The following is a 23,398-nucleotide window of genomic DNA, read 5'->3' as shown; positions in this document are numbered from 1 at the left end:
TTTATTTTTCACTGTACAACATAATTGTGCAGACAGGCATTTTTTTGCAATGTCTTTTATAGTTTGTTGATGGAAAAATAAAACTTCAACTTAACAAAAGTTAACAAAATGGCAATAAGTGAATGACCAGAGCACAAAAATGACATATCTCACTCTCAACATAACAACAATACATATTTCTGGTACAGAGAGGAGTAACCCAATAAGTGAGGTGGAATCATGGAAATAGTGTATAGACAAAACAAACATGGTTTAAAATCCACGTTTTTTCAATTCACCTATTTTCTTCTGGACTTTGTCATATATACTATGTGTACAACATTGTGAGAAGCACAAGGACAGAATCACACTCAAACATTCAAAATGGTACCGTTGATATGCTGATATTCTAGTCCACAATTAATAGAATATTCTGGTATATTAATTGTGTTTCTACGGGTGGGATAATGTTGCTACTAAAGAATCATCAATCAACACTGTCAGTACTGAAGCTGTTTGATCCTGAATCTAAACCATATCCATGACCCTTAATAATCATCTGAAACAGTGTTGTTTGCGGTCCCTATTTCAATGAAATCAGAGGAGGACATTATCACTAGTATTGCCAGATTTCTTTGCAAATTAGAAAATACCCTTTATATTTTGTCTACATTACGGATTCTGCGCCAGTCATTACCACGAGCCTGTCCTCCCCAATTAAGGTGCCACCAACCTCATGTGTCTGAGTTGTCCTTATTTTAGGCCCTGATGTGGCTATGTCATATAGCTGTTCTAGCTAATTTAGCTGATACGATTTGCTTCGAATTCTGTAGCATTATTTTGTATTATTTTATAGTATGAAAAATACAATTGAACATAGCTTAGTAAAATAGAAAGGATAACGCGCGCATGTGGCTGTCCTGTGTTGATTGGTTAACAAATAAACTGGTCCTCTTATATGCATAATTTAGTTATCTGTGCAACTTTAGTTGTGATACAAACGTTGGGCTATATGTTTTGATGTTTAATACATTCTAAGCCTACATGATAGGACTTGAATTATGATTTGAAAAAAGGCGCAAACTGCACACTCTTCAACAGTCTCCCATTCACAATTTGACAAGCACTTTATAATATTCGCATCAGCCCTCGAATTTCCCGGCAGCATCCCCCCTTGTGTGGCCGTAATGTCCCCTAAAAAATGCATGCCTTTTGTGGCCAGAGTGGCCGTTGTCCCCTTAGGCTGAATATAATACGCTAAGTATAATTCCCTTCTCCCTGCTGCCGTGCTCCAAAGCAACTCTCGCTCATATGGCTCTCTTAGATGTCGCCAATGCACGTCACGTGATCGGGTTCTTCTCAAGCATTTCAGCTAAAAAGTCGGCTTCAAGTGAGTGAAGACAGACACATCACAGACGCGACTGCACGAATTCCCGAGGCGCATATTGAAGATAGAACTGTGCACATTTAGCCTACTTTTCGTCAGCCAACAAGATGAGTAGGCCTAACTCGCCTATGTCAATCTACTGTCCCTCATAGTACAAAAGTTGACTTATTATATTGGCCAACTTGTCCTTCTATGCAATAAATAAATATTCCAAGCATACTTTGGGACAGTTGTTCTTCACCACGCTGTCTGTGTGGGTGGACCATTTCAGTTTGTCCGTGATGTACGCAGAGGAACTTAAAAACGTTCCTCCTTCTCCCCTAATGTCCCGTCGATGTGGATAGGTGGCTGCTCCCTCTGTTTGCTGAAGTCCCTGATCATCTCCTCTGCTGACATTGAGTGTGAGGTTATTTTCCTCACACCACACTCCGAGGGCCCTCACCTCCTCCTTGTAGGCCGTCTCGTCGTTGTTGGTAATCGAGCCTACCGCGGTAGTGTCGTCTGCAAACTTGATGATTGAGTTGGAGGCGTGCATGGCCACGCAGTCATGGGTGAACAGGGAGTACGGAGAGGGCTGAGAACGCACCCTTGTGAGGTCCCAGTGTTGAGGATCAGCAGGGTGGAGATGTTGTTTCCTACCCTCACCACCTGGGGGCGGCCTGTCATAAAGTCCAGGACCCAGTTGCACAGGGCGGGGTCGAGACCCAGAGTCTTGAGCTTAACGACGAGTTTGGAGGGTACTATGGTGTTAAATGCTGAGCTGTAATCGATGAACGGCATTCATACATAGGTATTCCTCTTGTCCAGATGGGTTAGGGCAGTGTGTAGTGTGATTGCGTCGTCTGTGGACCTATTGGGGCGGTAAGCAAATTGGAGTGGGTCTAGGGTGTCAGGTAGGGTGGAGGTGATATGATCCTTGACTAGTCTCTCAAAGCACTTCATGATGACGGAAGTGAGTTCTACGGGGCGATAGTCATTTAGCTCAGTTACCTTAGCTTTCATGGGAACAGGAATAATGGTGGCTCTCTTGAAGCATGTGGGAACAGCATTCTGGGATAGGGATTGATTGAATATGTCTGTAAACACACCAGCCAGCTGGTCTGCGCATGCTCTGAGGATGCGGCTAGGGATGCCGTCTGGGCCGGCGGCATTGCGAGGGATAACACGTTTACATGTTTTACTCATGTTGGCTGCGGTGAAGGAGCGGGCCGTGTCGGTGGCACTTTATTGTGGAACATCAGTGGCACATCAAAGCGAACCAATAGTAGGTCACTCCTATGAGATTTACCAGATGATAAACTATTCAATACAGACAGAGAATCTGAGCATACTATAATTCTAACAGGTTGTACGTCCTCCACCCACTGGAGGGCAACTACTATCGCCAACAGTTCAACTGAGTATACTGACAGTTCATCTGTTAGTCTTCTACATATCTGCACATCAAATTCAGGAATGTAAACGCCTGCTCCTGTGTGCCCACTATCTGGGTCCTTAGATCCACCTGTGAAAAGAAGTAAAAAACACAAAAACTTCTACCAATGTAATTATCAACAAGTTTACATTGGCACGAATAAATCGTTTTTCTCTATAAGAAAATATGTTAATGCATTTACAATGATTTGAATTGTGGCCAATGAAATGGGCGGAGTAGTCCAGCAACACACTGTATTTTTCAGAGCCTCGTGAAATGACACCATATTTAGATTCTACAGACCCTGTATGCATTACAGTACTTCCCACCCCACTTTTACATTGGCACACATAATTGTTTTTTCTCTATAAGCCAAGATGTAATGCGGCCAGTGGCAATTGTAGCATGTAAATATTGGTGCGGGAAAAAAAAAATGTGCGATGCATGCCAGCAAAGCCACTACACAACACATTAATTGCACTATAACAGTGACCACGAATTCTTAGGGCCTACATTTATTTAACTAGGCAAGTCAGTTAAGAACAAATTCTTACTTTCAATGATGGCCTAGGAACAGTGGGTTAACTGCCTTGTTCAGGGGAAGAACGACAGATTTCTACCTTGTCAGCTCAGGGATTTGATCTTACAACCTTTCGGTTACTAGTCAAATGCTCTAACCACTAAGCTACCTGCTGCCCATACATAAAGCTGTTCCAACAGCAGAGTCCCAACAGGAGTCCAAGCACCTTACCACTGCTACACCTGGCTATTAGCGAAACAGTTCATTCAGCCTCATTTACTGCCTTAAAAAAAAGAAAGATGATATGGCTGACTTGCTTAAACAAATGTGGTTTCTACTGACAATTCAAACTATGGCATAAGGGGACGACAAGCGGATGAGGCAATCAGGAATTTTGATTAAAACAACAATGAGCGAGCTAGGACGGACGTAGTCACTATAACTATTTGTTCAGCACTTTTGAAATGTAGTGACAGAATTCAGAACATGGGCCGTTCTTACAGTGCTCTCCCTGTACGCCAAGTCAGAACCGTAGGATAAATAAAGGAGCTATATAAGTCAGAACAGTAGGGGAAAATAGACCAAATTACAAGAGTGAAGCACATGGGCTACTAACAGCTTACTACACTTAGTATTACTTTCTTAGCTACAGTATACATATCTCCCTGGCATATTACATCATTTATGCAATAGCATATAAGACATTTTTGGACCTTGTTGGAGTGTGCTCACTTGAATAGAAAGGTAGCGCAGTGGTCCTTCTTGAGCAAATTCTATCATCCATTTTGTCATCAAAGTATGCCATTCTCTGGATTTATGGTGCTTTCAAGACAACTGGGAACTCAAAAAGAAAAAATTGAATCATGATGACCTCAGTGATCTTCAGGTTGTAGCTCTAGAAAGAGGCTTGAGTTATGGATTTACAATTCTGAGTTGGATGAAAGTGCAAAACGTATTTTCCCAGTTGGAGCTCGTTTTTCCCCGAGTTCCCAGTTGTCTTGAACTCACTAAAGTCAGATTTTGCAGTTCAGAGTTTACAATTGTTTTTAGTGCGGCACAAATCATGCTTCATTGACAGCATGGCCAATGTTGAATGTTTATCATTTTAAACTAGGAAAAGAGACCCTTAATCTTGTCCAATGGCCAATGAGCACAGATACGTTTGATCCATAGTTTCTCATCATTATTTCTCTCCATATGACAAGGATTAAAACAGATTTGCAAATAGATTGTTGACTTGATTCATGATGATGACTGCTAAGCTAAGATTTTGAAAGTATGATGTTGACATGATCAGTCCAATCAAAACTACTGTAGATATAACGTGATTTGGTGTCATTTTATCTGTTGCCAATGACCTGGAGCTTTCTTGGATGGGGACATCTAATGTAACTCTATGGCAGCATCCAAGGGGCTTGAATTTTTGAGCTCTACCCTTAGACTTGACGGTGATGTAGTGTCCCCATGACTGACAGCACAGTGAGCCAATCATGAGGCTCCGTATTTTCTGCTGGCTTGCCCAACCACAGAAGGCACTGAGCTAGGCTGAAACACCTGCATTTTGGAGCTGCCTTACTCAAGAAAACAAAAAAGAGACAATGTTTGTACGCGGCTTTATTAAGTCAATTATATACATATATATATATTTTTTTTTTACAATGTTTGCAAACTGATATGTGACACGTATTAATGTCAAAATAAAATGCAAAACAGGCAACATGTTTTAAAACCCCAAATGTAATGCAAATGTAACTTAAATATGAACAACAATGGATCACTGTTAATGTTTAGTCAATTATTTTTATTACATCATGAATAAATACAGGTTATTGACACTTTTCTACTGTTACGCGGGGGACTTTTATTTTGACAATTTCCTCAATTACATGAACCGGAAGTACTTTATTTTGTGTCGCTGAGGAAACGTTGATCAGACACGTGCGCACAGCGTTTATCAACTGGTGGCTAATATAGCAATTTTGCAAGTGGGACACCTATGTAAAATATGTTTTGGAAGCGTTAAACGTAAGTAGACATGTCTCGAGTGTACGTCAAGCATGGATATATATATATATATATATATATATATATATATATATATATATGCGGCAACTGTGTCTTGACTGCTAGGAGTACAATCTGAAACCTGAACTGTCAGAGATTTAGAACTCTGAACTGTTGCGCCTGCAACTGTTTTGTCTTGAAGGGCATGGTGCTTTTGTAACAAACTGTTACATTAGCATGCTAGTTTAACTGCTAACTTGTTACAAGGAAAGGAACAGGCTAACCTAGCACTTGATCAAGACTCTCAGTTCAATTTACACGTCATTGGACGAAGCAGTCTTCTGTAGGGCTGTGTTTTGTTAACGAGAGCCTCCAACGGTCGATCTTAACATTAACACGCATCGCTTGCGGTACGGGTTTGGAGTCATAAGGACTTTATATCCGCGAGAAATCATTAACAAAAAGTGAAATTGATACCTCTTTTATACGGTTAGTGTTCCCACACGACCGTAAGTCTATGTTATAGCGCTTGTTTCCGGAAAACAGACGGTAGACAGTGGACTGATTACCTGTGCTAATGGTGTAAACAAGACAGACGTCACAAACTTGTGTCCACTGAAAATGCTGTCGGCTACAACTGTGCTGAGTGTACAGTCCGTGTGTGTGTGTTGTACTTGTGACATTATTTTGTCATATGACTTGGACTGGTGACCACACCAGCCCAGGACCTCTACATCTGTCTTCTTCCCCTGGGGGATCTCTGAGACCAGCCACCTGGACAGCTGATGAAACTGTGGGTTTGGACAACATCAATTAATTTCTGCACAAACTGTTAAAAACTGTCTCAGGGAAGCTCATTTGCGTTCGTCCGTGGAAATCAAGGCCGGTCCGGATTGCACCAAAAAAGGCTCACAGACAGAACAACAACAAAACGTCTAAAAGTTGCCAGCGTCGGTATGTGCTTACTGAGGTATAGCCTACAGTGTCGCCTGAAATTGAATTTTAGGTATGCCAATCTCTGGTAGGCCTACCATTTGACCCAACGCCTCGATTCGATTTTATTTAGCAAAATTTGTATTGGTGTTTCAAAATGTTGTATTTTTTTACTTTTATTTTTTACATTGGACTCAGCTACAAAATGGTATATCATAAACTGCAGATGGGAAAATAATTCTGCTTTGAAAGTTGATAAACTTGTAACTTTGGAATATTTTGGTAAAGCTACTGGAGAGCTCTTGTTTGCCTACACCTATTCAGCATAATTCACACCCTCTTAAGCCTTAGCCCCACCCATCTCTTTAAGTTAAACAACCAAAGACTAAAAGTGGTGAAAGTAGTAGCCTACAATAAGGGAGAACTCCATGTAAAAATATACTATCTAGTCCTTGGCCTAGATGATCTGACATTGAAAGTGTCCCGGTAAAAATATTGTAGAATTATTAGATAATGCTTACATAGACACTTGTCTAAATTGATCGGTCATGTGAAAGAATTGCTATAACCACCATCCCAGCCATATCTAGCTTAGTGGATGGGTCACTATTGTCTAGACATGTACACATGTTCATGAAATACAAAAGATGGCTGTAATGTTTTTAATTTATTTTTATTTCACCTTTATTTAACTTCTTGCGACTAGCAATCCCGGATCCGGGAGCGTAAATCATAGCCTCAAACGAATTAGCATAACGCAGCGGACATAAATACCCCTAAACTTTTCCTATTCATGAAAATCGCAAATGAAATATATTCAAACACAAGCTTAGCCTTTTGTTAATCACACTGTCATCTCAGATTTTCAAAATATGCGTTACAGCCAACGCTAGACAAGCATTTGTAAGTTTATCATGGCATAATGCTATGCTAGGCTCTGCTGGCAGCAGGCAACATTTTCACGACAATAAAAAAAGCAACCAAATTAAATAATTTACCTTTGAAGAACTTCAGATGTTTTCACTCAGGAGACTCCCAGTTAGATAGCAAATGTTCCTTTTTTCCCAAAATATTATTTTTTAGGCGAAATAGCTCCCGTTTGTTCATCATGCTTGGCTGAGAAATCGACCGGAAAATGCTACCACTACAACGCCAAACTTTTTTCAAAATTAGCTCCATAATATCGACAGAAACATGGCAAACGTTGTTTAGGATCAATCCTCAAGGTGTTTTTAACATATATATTCTATAATATATCCATAGAGGCAATTGGTTTCTCATAAGAAGCGATTGGAAAAATGGCTACCTCAGACCACTTGCTAAATATGGTCCTTTACGGCTATTCTTCAATGGAAATGCGTAAAAGACGTCACAATGCTGTAAACACCTTGGGGAATACGTGGAAACCGCAAGCTCATTCGTAGCTTATTCACAGCCATGTAAGGAGTCATTGGCATGAGGCGGTTTTTAAAAAATGCGGCACTTCCTGGTTGGATTTTTATCTGGGTTTCGCCTGTAACATCAGTTCTGTTGCACTCAGACAATATCTTTGCAGTTTTGGAAACGTCAGTGTTTTCTATCCAAAGCTGTCAATTATATGCATAATCGCATCTTTTCGTGACAAAATATCTTGTTTAAAACGCAAATGTTTTTCATCCAAAAATTAAAATGGCGCCCCCTAACACTTAGGCTAGTTGAGAACAAGTTCTCTTTTGCAACTGCGACCTGGCAAAGATAAAGCGTAGCAATTTGACACATACAACAACAGAGTTACACATGGAATAAACAAAACATAGTCAATAATACAGTAGAAAAAAGTATATATACAGTGAGTGCAAATTAGGTAAGTTAAGGAAATAAACAGGCCATGATGGCAAAGTAATTACAATATAGCAATTAAAACACTGGAATGGTAGATCGGTAGAAAAATATGTAAAACGATATATACAAGGGACACGACAGGACAAAGACGTCTGACTGCTACGCCATCTTGGATTAATAATAAACCCCAGACACACCTGGCTAACTTTCTGGGTCATGTAATCCTTCTCTTGTGAAGTGGAGTCTTTTGTCTAGACAGGTAGCTAGCTAGCTAAACAATTAACCATAATCCCACCCATAGCTACAGTACAAAATAATTGGCATACAGTAAGTAGCTAGCCACCATCCATGAAATGCTGGAGTATGAATCTACATGTAACGTTAGCTAAAGCTAACCAACTAGGTTCGTTGTTAGCTAAAGCTAACCAACTAGGTTCGTTGTTAGCTAAAGCTAACCAACTAGGTTCGTTGTTAGCTAAAGCTAACCAACTAGGTTCGTTGTTAGCTAAAGCTAACCAACTAGGTTCGTTGTTAGCAATGCAGATGGCTTTCTGAGATATTAATAATATTACTACACAGATCATACACGTAATGTTAGCTGGCAAGCTAACGTTCGCTATCTATAAGACGGATAAGACGGAGCTGCTCTTCCTCCCGGGGAAGGACTGCCCGTTCCATGATCTCGCCATCACGGTTGACAACTCCATTGTGTCCTCCTCCCAGAGCGCTAAGAACCTTGGCGTGATCCTGGACAACACCCTGTCGTTCTCAACTAACATCAAGGCGGTGGCCCGTTCCTGTAGGTTCATGCTCTACAACATCCGCAGAGTACGACCCTGCCTCACACAGGAAGCGGCGCAGGTCCTAATCCAGGCACTTGTCATCTCCCGTCTGGATTACTGCAACTCGCTGTTGGCTGGGCTCCCTGCCTGTGCTATTAAACCCCTACAACTAATCCAGAACGCCGCAGCCCGTCTAGTGTTCAACCTTCCCAAGTTTTCTCACGTCACCCCGCTCCTCAGCTCTCTCCACTAGCTTCCAGTTGAAGCTCGCATCCGCTACAAGACCATTGTGCTTGCCTACGGAGCTGTGAGGGGAACGGCACCTCAGTACCTCCAGGCTCTGATCAGGCCCTACACCCAAATAAGGGCACTGCGTTCATCCACCTCTGGCCTGCTCGCCTCCCTACCACTGAGGAAGTACAGTTCCCGCTCAGCCCAGTCAAAACTGTTCGCTGCTCTGGCTCCCCAATGGTGGAACAAACTCCCTCACGACGCCAGGACAGCGGAATCAATCACCACCTTCCGGAGACACCTCAAACCCCACCTCTTTAAGGAATACCTAGGATAGGATAAAGTAATCCTTCTCACCCCCCCCCTTAAAATATTTAGATGCACTATTGTAAAGTGGTTGTTCCACTGGATGTCATAAGGTGAATGCACCAATTTGTAAGTCGCTCTGGATAAGAGCGTCTGCTAAATGACTTAAATGTAATGTAAATGTAGCTAACAGTATGCTTTATCTTGCAATGAAGATGACTTTCTGACTAAATTAGAAACATAATATATGAATGTTGCCAGACTTACTCATATGTATGGATATGGATGAACGCTTCACGGTAGCATGTCTTTTCCGTTTGGTTTGTAGCTAGCTACAGCTTGTTTGGCCCATTGTCAAGTCACTCCGGGCAACCGTGTGCAGGAAGTAATGTTAGTCCGACACCTTTTTCCCACTGATCTTTGTTGATTCCACCTGCTAAATTCTCTGAATCAGCTACCCAACTTTATCAAGAGTTATCCGTTGCCTATTTTTTTGCCAAAGCAGGAAATGCAAAGGTATACTTTTAGCTATGATCAGCTTGTAAAAAAATGGACAGATACAAGCATGAAACCACTTATGACAATTTAGCGGGATGAAAGTCCTGGACATCAGTTGTGAGTAGCCTGATTTGTCCATTTTACTTTGACCTGTCCTGATTTTAGGATGTTGTTTGTTAACATATCACCACATTTTTGTGTTTGGGCAACATTTAGGTTAGGCTATTTGACCGTAGAAACCGTTTACTTCTCATTACATTGTCATCCATTTTATCTCCAGCCTGTAGGCTACAGAAAAGGGCACATACTCTTTCTACCATATGATATCTGCTACATGATTTGTTAGATTTGTTTTTTGGCGGAATATTGGTGGAGCGCTGCAGAGATGATCTCCAACAGCACCATGGTGAGCCACGCTGGGAATTGACAAGATAAATATTTGGTGTCCTTGCATAAAGTGAGCACTGCTTATCCCAGGGCGGTATCAGCGCCCACCTAAAAAGGCAAAATACCACTGGTGGGGAGAAATTGTCATTGTTTTTGGGAAGAATTATGTGTCGTTTTATGTGTTGTTGGAGGTACATCTTGGTCAGTTTAACTCAGAAAATGACGCCCTAATGAGCGGCCTGGCCCTGGTAGAATTGTACCGCAATTGAAAACCGATTCATGTTTATAGAGTATTTGGCTACTTTGGCTTCCAAAGCCAATTCGCCCTTTATTAAACAGAACATGTAAGGTCATTGGACTAAGGAGTAACGTTACCCTTCTTTAGTCCAATATTGGGCTAACCTGGCCCTCAAACTATGCTGGATTCTTCCTTCTCCCTACAGTTCTCAGCCATTGGCTTGTCCACGACTGCCTTATGTGAGCTACAATCCCGCCGAATCATTGCTTGTTATGGCTTTTGAAACATATGGCACTTTCTTTGATCAGCGAGAAACAATCCTTCAAAGAAAAGATACTTACTGTTGCAGTTTTGCACAGATTTATACAGCTATGGGTGCCTCCAGCTGACGAAACTACAATTCCCGAGTTATTCTTCCATACAGGTGCTCGGAACATGCTGATAACTAATTAGCACAGGTGATGGCCTCTTGTTTTCCGTAAACAACGCCGTGACATGGAGATATGGCCGTGAGGGAACACTAACCCGATCATACCCAAGCTGTAATCGCTGCCGAAGGGGCTCCAACAAAGTACTGAGTAAAGGGTCTGAATACTTATGTAAATGAGTTATTTCTTCCTTTTTTTAATACATTTGCAAACATTTCGAAACTTGTTTTTGCTTTGTCATTTATGGGGTATTGCGTGTAGATTGATGGAAAATAACAATTTCATCCATCTTAGAATAACGCTGTAAAAAAGTTGAGGGGCCTGAGATACTTTCCGATTAAACTGTAAATGTACTGTTAATCCCAGTAATTTGGTTACCTACATTTCTGTTAATGTATGTATTAGTCATTTTACAATTTAACATTTTTCAAACTAAGAACATGAAGAAATGGACAGAACTGTTAAAAAAATAATTGAATAAACCAAAGCTTTATCACAAGTGTTACAGTTTGAGCTCTCCAAACAATGTACGTTTCCACTATGAGAATGAGAAGAGAACATGTATGTAATATATTAAATGAAATTATTATATATTACATTAATATACAAACAAAAATTACTGTAAACAAACTGTAGGAAAGGCTCTCATTTTCTTATACTTTTTAGGGAACTGTCCCTTTAATTGTGGGCACCTCTGAGCGCACCTCCAACCCGTTACCTGGCTGCTTTTATCAACGCGGGTGTATTTACATAAACTAGCATTGCTTTCGATTGTGTTTGGTTTTTACAAAAGCAGCATTTTTAAACAGACTACAAAGTGTAAATAGGATCATTTTGGTGAAGTCAGTCTCGCCTAAAATGTAGTTTGGAATATCCGTGCGTCACCACAGATAAATGAAGGTTGGGTTTTGATTTGAAGATGTCCATATGCCCACTTACGTGGGGTGAACAACTGCGCTGATTCCAATAGCATAGACAGCGAGACAGACCTGCCCAGCAGCTCCGACTTTGTTTAAATAAGACAACACGTTGTGCATTTTTTTAAACTTGATAAATACTCCACCACACACCTTAGTTAGATCTAAAATATCCTCAGCATAAACTACGAATTCCTGTGATTTTGAAGAAGTCAAAGTGTCTCATGGGGGACAAACTTCATTAACCAAACGCAGAATCGGTCAGGAAACACGCGTCCAAGACTGAAATCCCGTGTTCCTAATCTGCATCAGAAAAACACGTGTGCCAATCGGACTGTTTTTGTTCAACCCAGTACAATCGAGAGCAACGCTAGTGTATGTAAATACACCGTTAAGTACCTGAGTACCTTTGAACTAAAAGACAGTTACAGATTATCCATGCTCTTAAAACTCACATTACATTTGACTTTTAATTGGTGTCATTCAGTGTGCATTTAAAGACACACTGTTGTGATTTGCGTTAGAATGTATGGATAGTAATGTTGGCTATGTATCGAAATGATCGAATTTTACATTTATGATTAATCTATTTTTTTTAAATGCATTTGGGAATTATGGGTAAAGAATTATGTAATGGAAATAATGGGTTTGATTATAATTGTAGTTTGGCTACTGGCTCTGAGATTGATATATGAATGACAAGGAATATTGGTATTATGCCTATGATATACAATATGAAGTTTGCTGATGCAAATGTTTTTTCAGATTTCTTTTTTTTTAAAGGCACACACATGGAATTGTTTTGGGGAGAACAAATGGGAGCTAAACCAGATCCTCAAGTCTCTCTCCTATCCGTGTCCTCTTACCGGGACACACCTACACCTTGTATCACCTGCTTCCTCACCCAGTGCATTCTAAAATAGGCTACCTGCCGTAACACTAACATTCTAAAATGACTGGGGAAATGCGTGTATTAACGGTAACTTTAATACTGAGTAGGCCTATATATTTAACTGGGAATGTATAAACATTGTCAAAGGGCTCACAATTGACACTAGCTGGTCTCCATCCAATTGGTGACAGATGATGTGAATATTATAAAATCTGCATAAAGAAAATGTTCACGTTTTCCAATCAGTGGTGTTTGTTGAGAATAAAAATCAGTGCGTGATGGTTTTGTCACACAAACTGTTGCGTTAAAAAGCAAATGTGCCTACTGTGGTCTTGGCATGTACACTATAGACAACAATTCGGAGATACAATGCGGGTAGGCTAGTCAACATTATGAGATTATGGGTAAAGGAGAATATTTGTCAAATGGCAGTCAAGCATCGATTATGTCACCAGAATAAAACCCTCGATAGTTATTGGAAAGGAACATACAACTCATCACTGCACTTTCGCCACCCTGTGAAGTGAATCACTTTTTCATCTGTAGCCTAATAAACTGCATGGTTTCCCGAGTGGTAGTGGGGGGACAATCGATGTCCACTTTTAATTCGATATGATCAATATTTGCTCCAAAAGGCGTCTCCACTGCCATTTCTCACATAATGAATTTAACCAACACTGAGAGCCCACCATATCGAACAAATTCTGTCTGCATTTATACAATTGTACTGAAACGTCCCGTTTCCATCACAGCTTTTGTAAATTGTATTTTTTTATATACGGTATGACTTTACTCGCATAAACTGGTAGATCGAAACGTGGTTATTGAATAAATGACTGAGCGAATTGGCGGGAGTCGGTGCGCATTCGTGGGGAGAGAGGCGCCTACTGTGTCTCTGCCATACAGCTCAGTACCGGAAAGGAAGAGGCGACGCAAGAGTGAGGAATTTATGTATGACGTCAATGAGTGTCAAATTTGGTCAACAGAAAATGTAATTGCTACTGTGAGGCTTATTCGATCGAAAATAAATTTGGTAATGTTTAGGTTGTTACAAATGCACTGATTTATAAAGTGGACGCACGTGGCATTTTGGCAACCTTGAAAACATCTAATTTATATCGGAGTTGTGCATGTTGTCAAAGAGAGGACTAGTCATGGGTATAACCTGTTTTAACATGGACATTGCCATTGACTGCTTCCACCATTTTAAAGTAGTCAACCGGGTGGGGATGCCTGAGTTAGGAGCAATCGGCCAATGAAGGAAAATTGACTACTTTAAAATGCAGATTGCCTCAATGGCGCTGCCCATGCTGTCAGGCGCTATAATGGTACAGATGCAAAGATGAGCCCTCTATCCCTATGGCCTGTTGTTCAAACGCGCATCTGCCTTCACATTGGCTAGAATGGTCCCACCTGATCTCACCGCCTTACATCACAGAGGACATGTATTTCCATTGTTAGAGCGGTCCATTGAGTATCTTGTTAATATAATAGTCTTTGTCAATTACTAACAAGTACAGTTTACTACAAAGCTGTTTTTGTTGTCTCATTTGCCACCATTAGGGGGCATCCAAAGACCGTAAGAGTAATATCTGAGGTGTTGAAAAAAATCACTAATTTCAATTTAGAGATGAGATGTAATGTGAAAAGGACACTGTCCTACCTTTCTTAAAAGTGAAGCAAAAAATATATAGTCTTCCAACTGAGTTTTCCTATATGACCGTGTATAAATATGTAATCATGGCGATCAATGCCGTGACTATTTTAATAGTGAACTGAGTTTGAGCGAAAGGAATGATTTATTCTGTCAGTGGACTCTTAAGGTATAGCAATGCAGCATAGAGCATGTTTGCAATCTCACATTCTCCAGGAAAAGCCTTTTAAAATCTCTGTCTTTGGCTTCTCACCATTATCATGATTGTAATTTGATCTTATGTTCCATAATGTTTGTTCCTGTGAACATACTTTAATCTACCTCTTGAGGAATCGTGTGTCTTCTGGAGTTGAACATTAGAAGACTACTTACATTATGGCTTGCCTGAGGCCAGACTGTACAAGAGGAATGTGGTGTAACAACATAAGACCATGACAGAAGAGGTTATTTCCATGAAAAATATCTTATAATGAAGTTTACGATGGGATCCCTGCCTGTATAACCTGAGGTGCAAAAACGTGCACTTCATACAATGGCTTTATCCACTCTTTTCTCTCCAGTCAGAACTCGTATGAGGACGATAAAGGAGATATCCAATGTGTATTGACTGAAGTCCCATCTTTGGAAGACCTCTTAGAGGAAGAACTGCCAGGAACAGAAGGATGAAAAGGAAAAGGAGAAAGAAGAATGCTGCTGTAACAGAGGCCATGGGAGGGGAGGAGGACCCAAAAGAAGAGGCCCACCAGGGGCCTAGCACCTTAGCTGACGTGAGGGAGGAATATCGTCCACCTGTGGAGGATCTGGGAGTTAGGTTTGTCAAAGTCCTGCTTTGTATTGTACCTCACAACTGACCTCAGATCTGTGTCAATGTCACACAATAGAGCCAAAATGGGTCTCTCTTATTTAATTGTTAGTTAATGATAGTAATTACATTATCTTCCACTTAGTGAGGAGGAAGACCTGTATCGAGGAGCTGAAGATCTCCCCCAAGGGCCAGTCAAACATGCAGGACCGGGGGCACTGTTTGAAAGCACACGTCAGTCACTTTCAGATCATTACATTTTTCCCAGAATTGTTTTCCGGAAGTGTCTCCTTAAAGGGAGAATCTGCATTTGTCAGATCAATTGTTTTACATATAAATGGATGATATGATCCCATACATTTTGAATAATGGTACGATCACACCCCGTCAGAACCCAGGAAATATAAACTTGTTTTATTTCAATGTTAGTAAACATTGTAAATGTAAAAAAATAAAAATGGTATATCCTCAACATAGTTAAAATGATATCATTGATGATCAGTCCTTGCATCTGTAGTGCTGTCTGAATTTGATTGTGGTTACATTTCTCCAGGTAACCTTGACAATTTGTTTAAAACGGGTGGCCTCCTGGATCTTTAATTTAAAGCACTCGCTCCCTTCGGTCTCAACGTAGAGTTTGATCTGAAGCCATTCTTGTGATTGTGTTATCCATTGTATATCATGTTTGTAGGCCTATGTAGCCTAATTGTATCTATGATTGTATGCTATTCATGTTTTATTTATTTATATATATGCCACAGCTGCCATTATTACAGATACCTGTGTGTCCTTCCAAACTATATAAACTAGTAACCCGCAGTCATTATACCCCGATGAAGACAGCTTGGCTGTCTAAATGTCGGTTGAACAATTATTGCATCTCAGCTCCTATTTCTTTTTCGTACATTTCTCCAGGCCCAGCCGTCAGCTTTTTTACCAAAACAAAATAGGCGTTGTGCCCTCTTATTGTTTCAACTGTGGATTGGCCCTTTAAATGGTATACCCCGAAATATTTTTGAAACAATTCTAGTTTGCAACTTCTCACTTTCTTCTCCATATCTCAGTTCCGAAGGCTGAGGACCGATGCAGTCTGGAGCCGATGCTGGATATTCTGTCCTACAGTGAGAGTGAGTGGAAGGGAAACACTACCAAAAGTACCCTTATTAGAAAGGTCAGTTGATTAGCCAGTTATTATGATCTTTATATTTTCAAATAAATATTTCAGACATTCTTATAAATCGTTCACGATTCACCTAGATCCCTCTTCCTATCTGGTCCCAGGGTTACACTAAGCTGTCTCAGAGGTTTGAGAGCCTGAGACGGGTGAGAGGCGATAACTACTGTGCCCTCCGAGCCACTCTTTTCCAGGTGCTCTCCACCAGCACCCAGCCCCCTGTCTGGCTGCAGGTCGAACATATCTCCACGGTACACCATGCTTGCGTAACTAATGCTGACAACACTGGACACTTTTATATAAGTCACTAGCCCTCATACTGTCTATACATTCAGTGGAAGTCCAAGTATACAGTTGAGTGGACATCATCTGATGGTCAGTGTGGCTTGCCGTTAGTTTTATTGTATTCATCTTGGGTTGTATTCATTAGTACACACTGTAGCAAAACATTTTGCAACAGAACTAAAATTAGCACATTTTTGGGGTAGAAAAGTTCAGGTTTTTCCCTCCCTGTTTGTCTGTTTTCTTCCATTTGGTGCATAATGAATAGGACCCTGTTGCTTCTCCACAGTGGGCGGAGGAGCTGGAGGCACGTGAGGGGCTGATTGGCCAGTGGATGTTCCCCTCGGAGTGCAGACAGGGGGATGGGAGTGAAGACGCCGTCCAACAGCTCAAACGCTATATGGAACTCCTCCAGAACAGGGTACCACCCATGTCTTCCTTCCATAGCCATACAGTTGAAGTCGGAAGTTTACATACACTTAGGTTGAAGAAAATAAAACTTGTTTTTCAACCACTCCACAAATGTCTTGTTAACAAACTATAGTTTTGTCCGTCGGTTTGGACATCTACTTCATGTATTACACAAGTAATTTTTCCAACAATTGTTTACAGACAGATTATTTCACTTATAATTCACTGTATCACAATTCCAGTGGGCCAAAGTTTACACACACTAAGTTGACTGTGCCTTTAAACATCTTAGAAAATGTAAGAAAATGAGGTCATAGCTTCAGAAGTTCCTGATAGGCTAATTTACATAATTTGAGTCAATTAGAGGTGTACCTGTGGATGTGTTTCAAGGCCTACCTTCAAACTCAGTACCTCTTTGCTTGACATCATGGGAAAATCAAGAAATCTGCCAAAACCTCAGAAAAAAAATTTGTAGACCTCCACAAGTCTGGTTAATTCTTGGGAGGAATTTCCAAACTCCTGAAGGTACCATGTTCATCTGTACAAACAATATTACGCAAGTATAAAGACCATGGGACCATGCAGCCTTCATACCGCTCAGGGAGGAGACACGTTCTGTCTCCTAGAGATGATCGATGATCAGGCACAAAAGTATATCTACAGTAAAACGAGTCCTTTATGACATAACCTGAAAGGCCACTCAGCAACGAAGAAGCCACTGCACCAAAACTTCTATAAAAAAAGCCAGACTGTTTGCAACTGCACATGGGGACAAAGATTTTACTTTTTGGAAAAATGCCCTCTGGTCTGATAAAACAAAAATATAACTGTTTGGTCGTAATGACAATCGTTATGTTCGGAGGGAAAAGGGGGAGGCTTGCAAGCTGAAGAACACCATCCCAACCGTGAAGCAACATGTTGTGGGGGTGCTTTGCTGGAGGAGTGACTGGTGCACTTCACAAAATAGATGGCTTCATTAGGAAGGAAAATGATGTGGATATATTGAAGCAATATCGCAAGACATCAGTCAGGAAGTTAAAGCTTGGTCGCAAATGCGTACTTCCAAAGGACAACAAAGTCAAGGTATTGGAGTGGCCATCAAAGCCCTGACCTCAATCCTATAGAACATTTGTGGGCAGAACTGAAAAAGTGTGTGTGAGCAAGGAGGCATACAAACCTGACTCGGTAACACCAGCTCTGTCAGGAAGAATGGGCCAAAATTCACCCAACATATTGTGGGAGGCTTGTGGAAGGATACCTGAAACGTTTGACCCAAGTTAACAATTTAAAGGCAATGCTGCCAAATACAAATTGAGTATATGTTAACTTCTGACGCACTGGGAATGTAATGAAAGAAATAAAAGCTGAAGTAAATCGTTCTCTCTACTATTATTCTGAAATTTCACATTCTTAAAATAAAGTGAAGATCCTAAATAACTTAAGACGGGGAATTTTTACTCAGATTAAATGTCAAGAATTGTGAAACTGAGTTTAAATGTATTTGGCTAAGGTGTATGTAAACTTCCGACTATCAACTGTATGTACTGCGCTCTCTAGTTTAAACAATCAAACACCGATGTCCTTCTTAGACTGTCAATGGAGAAGTTGCTGATTCCCAATCCTTATGGTTGTAATTATGGCCATATAGAAGAGTGTTTTAATGGCAGTTTCAGGATAGTTTGTGGTATACTGCAACAACTGTACCCTTCCTTGTGGATTGCTGTGTCTTATTGAACCCATCTGATTGGAGACAGGATAGATGGACCCTCAATCTTCAGGAAACAGTTGAATACATATGTGTGACGTAGACTTGAGACCTCTGCCAAAAGTTAGAGGCTGGCATCTAACAGCCTCTTCCAGCTCTTGAAAAATTCTGTTCATTACACTCTACACTTCAGACTCCTGTCGTTAAATGGTTGGTAGCTGCACCCTAGCATCGCCAACTTAGGGGAAAATGATGCACACTGTCACCTTTTGTATTATGGTGAAAACTGACCGTGAAAGTCATGAATTGCAGTTACGAAAAGAGCAAAAGTTGAATATTCAATATGGTTTACACTAATGATGACAGTAAGTGCGTGTGTGAATTGCAGTCAAGAAAAGGGCAATAATTCAATATACATGCTGTGTATTATTTCCAGCCATGGTAATGTTGACAGTGTGTGGCATGTCTGTGTGTTGTGCCCAGTGGCAGGCGGTGGTGGGCTGCTCCAGCATGGAGGAGAGACAGCGGTTGTGTGAGCGTGTGTTCCAGGGAGGGGAGGAGGAACTGGGGCTGCTGGAGGCCCTGAAGCTACTCATGCTGGTCCGGGCGTCGGAGTTCCATACCACCATGCAAGAGGGAGGGGACGTGCCCGTCTTTTGCTGGCTGCTCTATGCACGCGACTCTTCCGACTGCCCACGCACATTCCTCTCCAACCACCTGAGTCGAGTGGGTTTCAGCGGGGGTCTAGAGCAGGTGAGTACTGAAGTTTTCCCTAGATGCTGATTTTTGAGTCAATTTAGAATTTTCCTAAATCTTTTACCTAGGGGAAACTATATTTTTATTTTATTTTACCTTTATTTAACCAGGCAAGTCAGTTAAGAACAAATTCTTATTTTCAATGACAGCCTAGGAACAGTGGGTTAACTGCCTGTTCAGGGGCAGAACGACAGATTTGTACCTTGTCAGCTCGGGGGTTTGAACTTGCAACCTTCCGGTTACTAGTCCAACGCTCTAACCACGAGGCTACCCTGCCGCCAGAGTTGTGACCGTATGACTATAGAATACACATTCGTGGTTCCCTGTTCAATTAAATGGCGGTAAATCACAAACAGGAGGATACAGTAGAATGGGAGTGCAGCTTTCCCACAAACCAAACCCTGAAAGCCTAACATGCATACAGTTGCACCGCACCATCTGTTCTGTTGCCACTTAACAGCTGTCCAGTCTAAGCCTCCGGGTCTGTCTGAATTGTTCAGTGACCTTCTTGGGAAGGTCTTAAGCCAGAGCAAAACATTTTTAATTTTGGTTTGAAGGTTATTATCATCAATGAGAGTGCAGTGTCTTGGAAGAATGTATTACACAACAGTACTTTTTTTGGGAGGTTTCTACTGATTAAAGCTAATTTTCAAAGTGGATACTGGACAATGTAAACACTCTCATTAAATCTTAATTCCCTGTTTTTAAATACAGTGTGTAATAATTATGTTTTAAAGCATCAACTCCGTATGTCATTGGTTCCTTCAGGTGGAGATGTTTCTGCTGGGATATGCCTTGCAGTGCACCATCCAGGTCTACAGGCTGTATATGACAGACACCGAGGAGTTTGTCACCTATTATCCTGATGACCATAAGGAAGACTGGCCCTGTGTGTGTCTGGTCACAGAGGATGACCGCCACTACAACGTCCCAGTGGGGCAGCACAATGGACTCCAAGTCCCAGAAAACGTCACTGCTATCCCAGAGGACGTCCCTCCAGACTGTTTGGACTCTAAGTCCCAGGCTGATTGCCACTGAAGAAAAAGCTCATGGCATGCACACAGGGCCATAATGTCAGAAGGCTCCTCAGGTTGACTGGAAGAAGACTCATGCTTATTGACCGTTTACACTTAGTTAAAAATGGCTTTTGGAGTATGACTAGGGCAGAACGACAGGTTTTTACCTTGTCAGCACAGGGATTCGATCTAGCAACCTTTCGGTTACTGGCCCAACACTCTAACCATTAGGCTAAATGCCGCCCCAATGTGGCTTGCTTGTCTTGAATTCCGTCCCAGAACTGATTAATAAATATCAGATCACACAATACCATCACGATGCATTTTAATATCAGGTGTAAATGGTATCTGTCAGATGTCCACTTGCATGAGAGATGGACACTTAACCATCCTACAAAAGGTGACCAGAGCAAACTACAGTAAGCAGAAGTTGAAACCTCACAGCACGTCATTTAAAATAGAACAGATGACTACTACTTCATGTTAAGGGTTTAACTTTGACATTGTTTGACACTGAAACCATTTTGATACCAGTATTTGCTGTGACATTAAAAAAAAATTAAAACATGATATACCGGTACGATTGTCTCAAAATGCAAATGTAAGGTTAGCACTAGCAATAACGTATTTGAAGATGGGCTTAAACTAGAATACAGAGGAGATTGTTTGATCATTTGTCCCTGTGTCAAAGGCATGACTGGTCTCTGATTTTGCCATTATTCACTTGACTGAAGGTGTGATCTTTTTTTCGATATGTAACATGTTGCCTTTAACCAAGGTGCTCTTGGAGAAAAACATTGTGCGTTATTGCAACATCCAGATACTGGCACCTGTTTCCAGGTTCATTGTTAAACCACCAGCCTCAGTTGGGTTCCAGATAGGAAGCCTGGCTTGGTCCTCCATGTTGCCTTAAGTTATTTGTGTGCAATAGGGGTGAAGATTGGCAATTGCTGCCTAGAGACCATTTAGCAAGGAAAGATCAAGGTAACACTGATTATACCACTTGGGTAAATGCTTTTCTACATTGTTCAATTTATTTTTTTATTCACTGTGTCAATGTTTCAATAGTCTATTATTTTGATCTATGTATTTGCCAAATAAGATGCCTTTAAAATATGACGAAAATGGCTATACTTGTCAAAATAAAATGAAAGTGCAGATTCCCAGTCTGCATTAAAAGTGGACAAGCATAATGATGTGAACAGTCACGATACCAGAATGTTGATTTCAATACCACCAAAAAAAGCAGCTAGTTTTTTTATTTTTAAAGAAAGACATTTGATGTTCTGAACTGTACCAGGAGATCACATATTTAGGTCTGGGGAAAAATGTAAGAACTGTAGCTTGGAGTAGTTTAATACCTTGTAATTCAAATGCATATAAACCTATCAGTTTTTTCTATAACGCACGTGTCAGAATTTGCTAAACAAATGTCTGCTGGATTGATGCCAATCATGATTCTGCCAGGTAGGCATAGGCTAATTTGTACCTAAGGCCTACATGACTGTTCCACTGGATGTCATAAGGTGAATGCACCAATTTGTAAGTCGCTCTGGATAAGAGCGTCTGCTAAATGACTTAAATGTAAATGTTAATTTAGATTCAATCCAATTAAGAGTTAACCAGCAATGTCAGTTGAACTGCAGTTGGAGCATCAAATAGTTGAGCAGCTGCTCTTGTAGTCATTGACACAAGCCACACTTGCCCCCCCCCCCCCCACTGGCATTACGAGTTCAGTACGAGAAATTGTAGGCTGTATAGAAATAATTATACTCAAATGAAATTAATAAAATAATGATTTATATCCAAACTGTGGTGTAGATTACATTTCACATTCCAGTATTTTAATTTGTAAACAAGGCTGCATGGGATTGACTCCGTGCAGCCAATGGCATTGTCTGCTTTAGTTACAGTAGAATGCCAGGAGCCACTTGAGGATTTGACATCTCTAACAAAGTTCCACCTCGGACACAATCAAAACAACCCCAATGTGGATGTTGGCTAAAATAGATCTGATTGAATGTAGCCCAAGTCATTCCAGCTACCTGAAGATTGTGTAGCTGTTAGTAATGCTAATAATAACAAAGTGGCGGAAGTACTTTTGTTTCTATAGTGCATGTGGACACCCCTTCAAATTAGTGGATTCAGCCATTTCATCCACATTCATTGCTGACAGGTGTATAAATATTAAGCACACAGCCATGCAATCTCTACAGACATAAATTGGCAGTAGAATGACCTTACTGAAGTGCTCAGTAACTTTCAATGTGGCACCGTCATAAGATGCCACCTTTCCAACAATTCAGTTTGTCAAATTTCTGCCCTGGTCAACTGTAAGTGCTGTAATTGTGAAGTGGAAAAGTATAGGAGAAATAACGGCTCAGCCGCAAAGTGGTATGCCACAATCTCACAGAACGGGACTGTTGAGTGCTGAAATGTGTCGATTGTCTGTCCTTGGTTGCAACACTCACTACCGGGTTCCAAACTGCCTCTGGAAGAAACGTCAGCATAACTGTTCGTCGGGAGCTTCATGAAATTTGTTTCCATGGCCAAGCAGCTGCACACAAGCCTAAGATCACCATGTGCAATGCCAAGCGTCAGCTGGAGTGGTGTAACGCTCGCCCCCATTGGACTCTGGAGTGATGAATCACGCTTCACCATCTGGCAGTCCAATCGACGGATCTGGGTTTGAGGGATGCCAGGAGAACGCTACCTGCCCCAATGCATAGTGCCAACTGTAAAGTTTGGTGGGGGAGGAATAATGGTTTGGGGTAGGCCCCTTTGTTCCAGTGAAGGGAAATCTTAACTCTATAGCATACAATGACATTCTAGACGATTCTGTGCTTGCAACATTGTGCTAA

At 41.0% G+C, this 23,398-nt stretch overlaps 1 protein-coding gene across 1 annotated transcript; it reads left to right on the top strand.

Moving 5' to 3' along the window:
• Nucleotides 1-5,201: 5,201 nt before the first annotated feature.
• On the top strand, nt 5,202-22,335 carry LOC123991071 (ubiquitin thioesterase otulin-like). The gene is made up of 8 exons (XM_046292248.1): nt 5,202-5,325; nt 14,952-15,202; nt 15,339-15,427; nt 16,258-16,364; nt 16,475-16,618; nt 16,939-17,070; nt 19,249-19,518; nt 20,290-22,335. Exons 2-8 carry the CDS (start codon nt 15,054-15,056, stop codon nt 20,557-20,559), a joined length of 1,161 nt encoding a protein of 386 aa, XP_046148204.1. The 5' UTR covers nt 5,202-5,325; nt 14,952-15,053; the 3' UTR covers nt 20,560-22,335.
• Nucleotides 22,336-23,398: the final 1,063 nt, after the last annotated feature.

This window comes from Oncorhynchus gorbuscha, linkage group LG12 (assembly GCF_021184085.1).
Source record: "Oncorhynchus gorbuscha isolate QuinsamMale2020 ecotype Even-year linkage group LG12, OgorEven_v1.0, whole genome shotgun sequence".
NCBI lineage: Eukaryota > Metazoa > Chordata > Actinopteri > Salmoniformes > Salmonidae > Oncorhynchus > Oncorhynchus gorbuscha.
The sequence above is the reverse complement of the archived record's forward strand: the minus strand, read 5'-3'. Positions and strand labels throughout refer to the sequence as shown.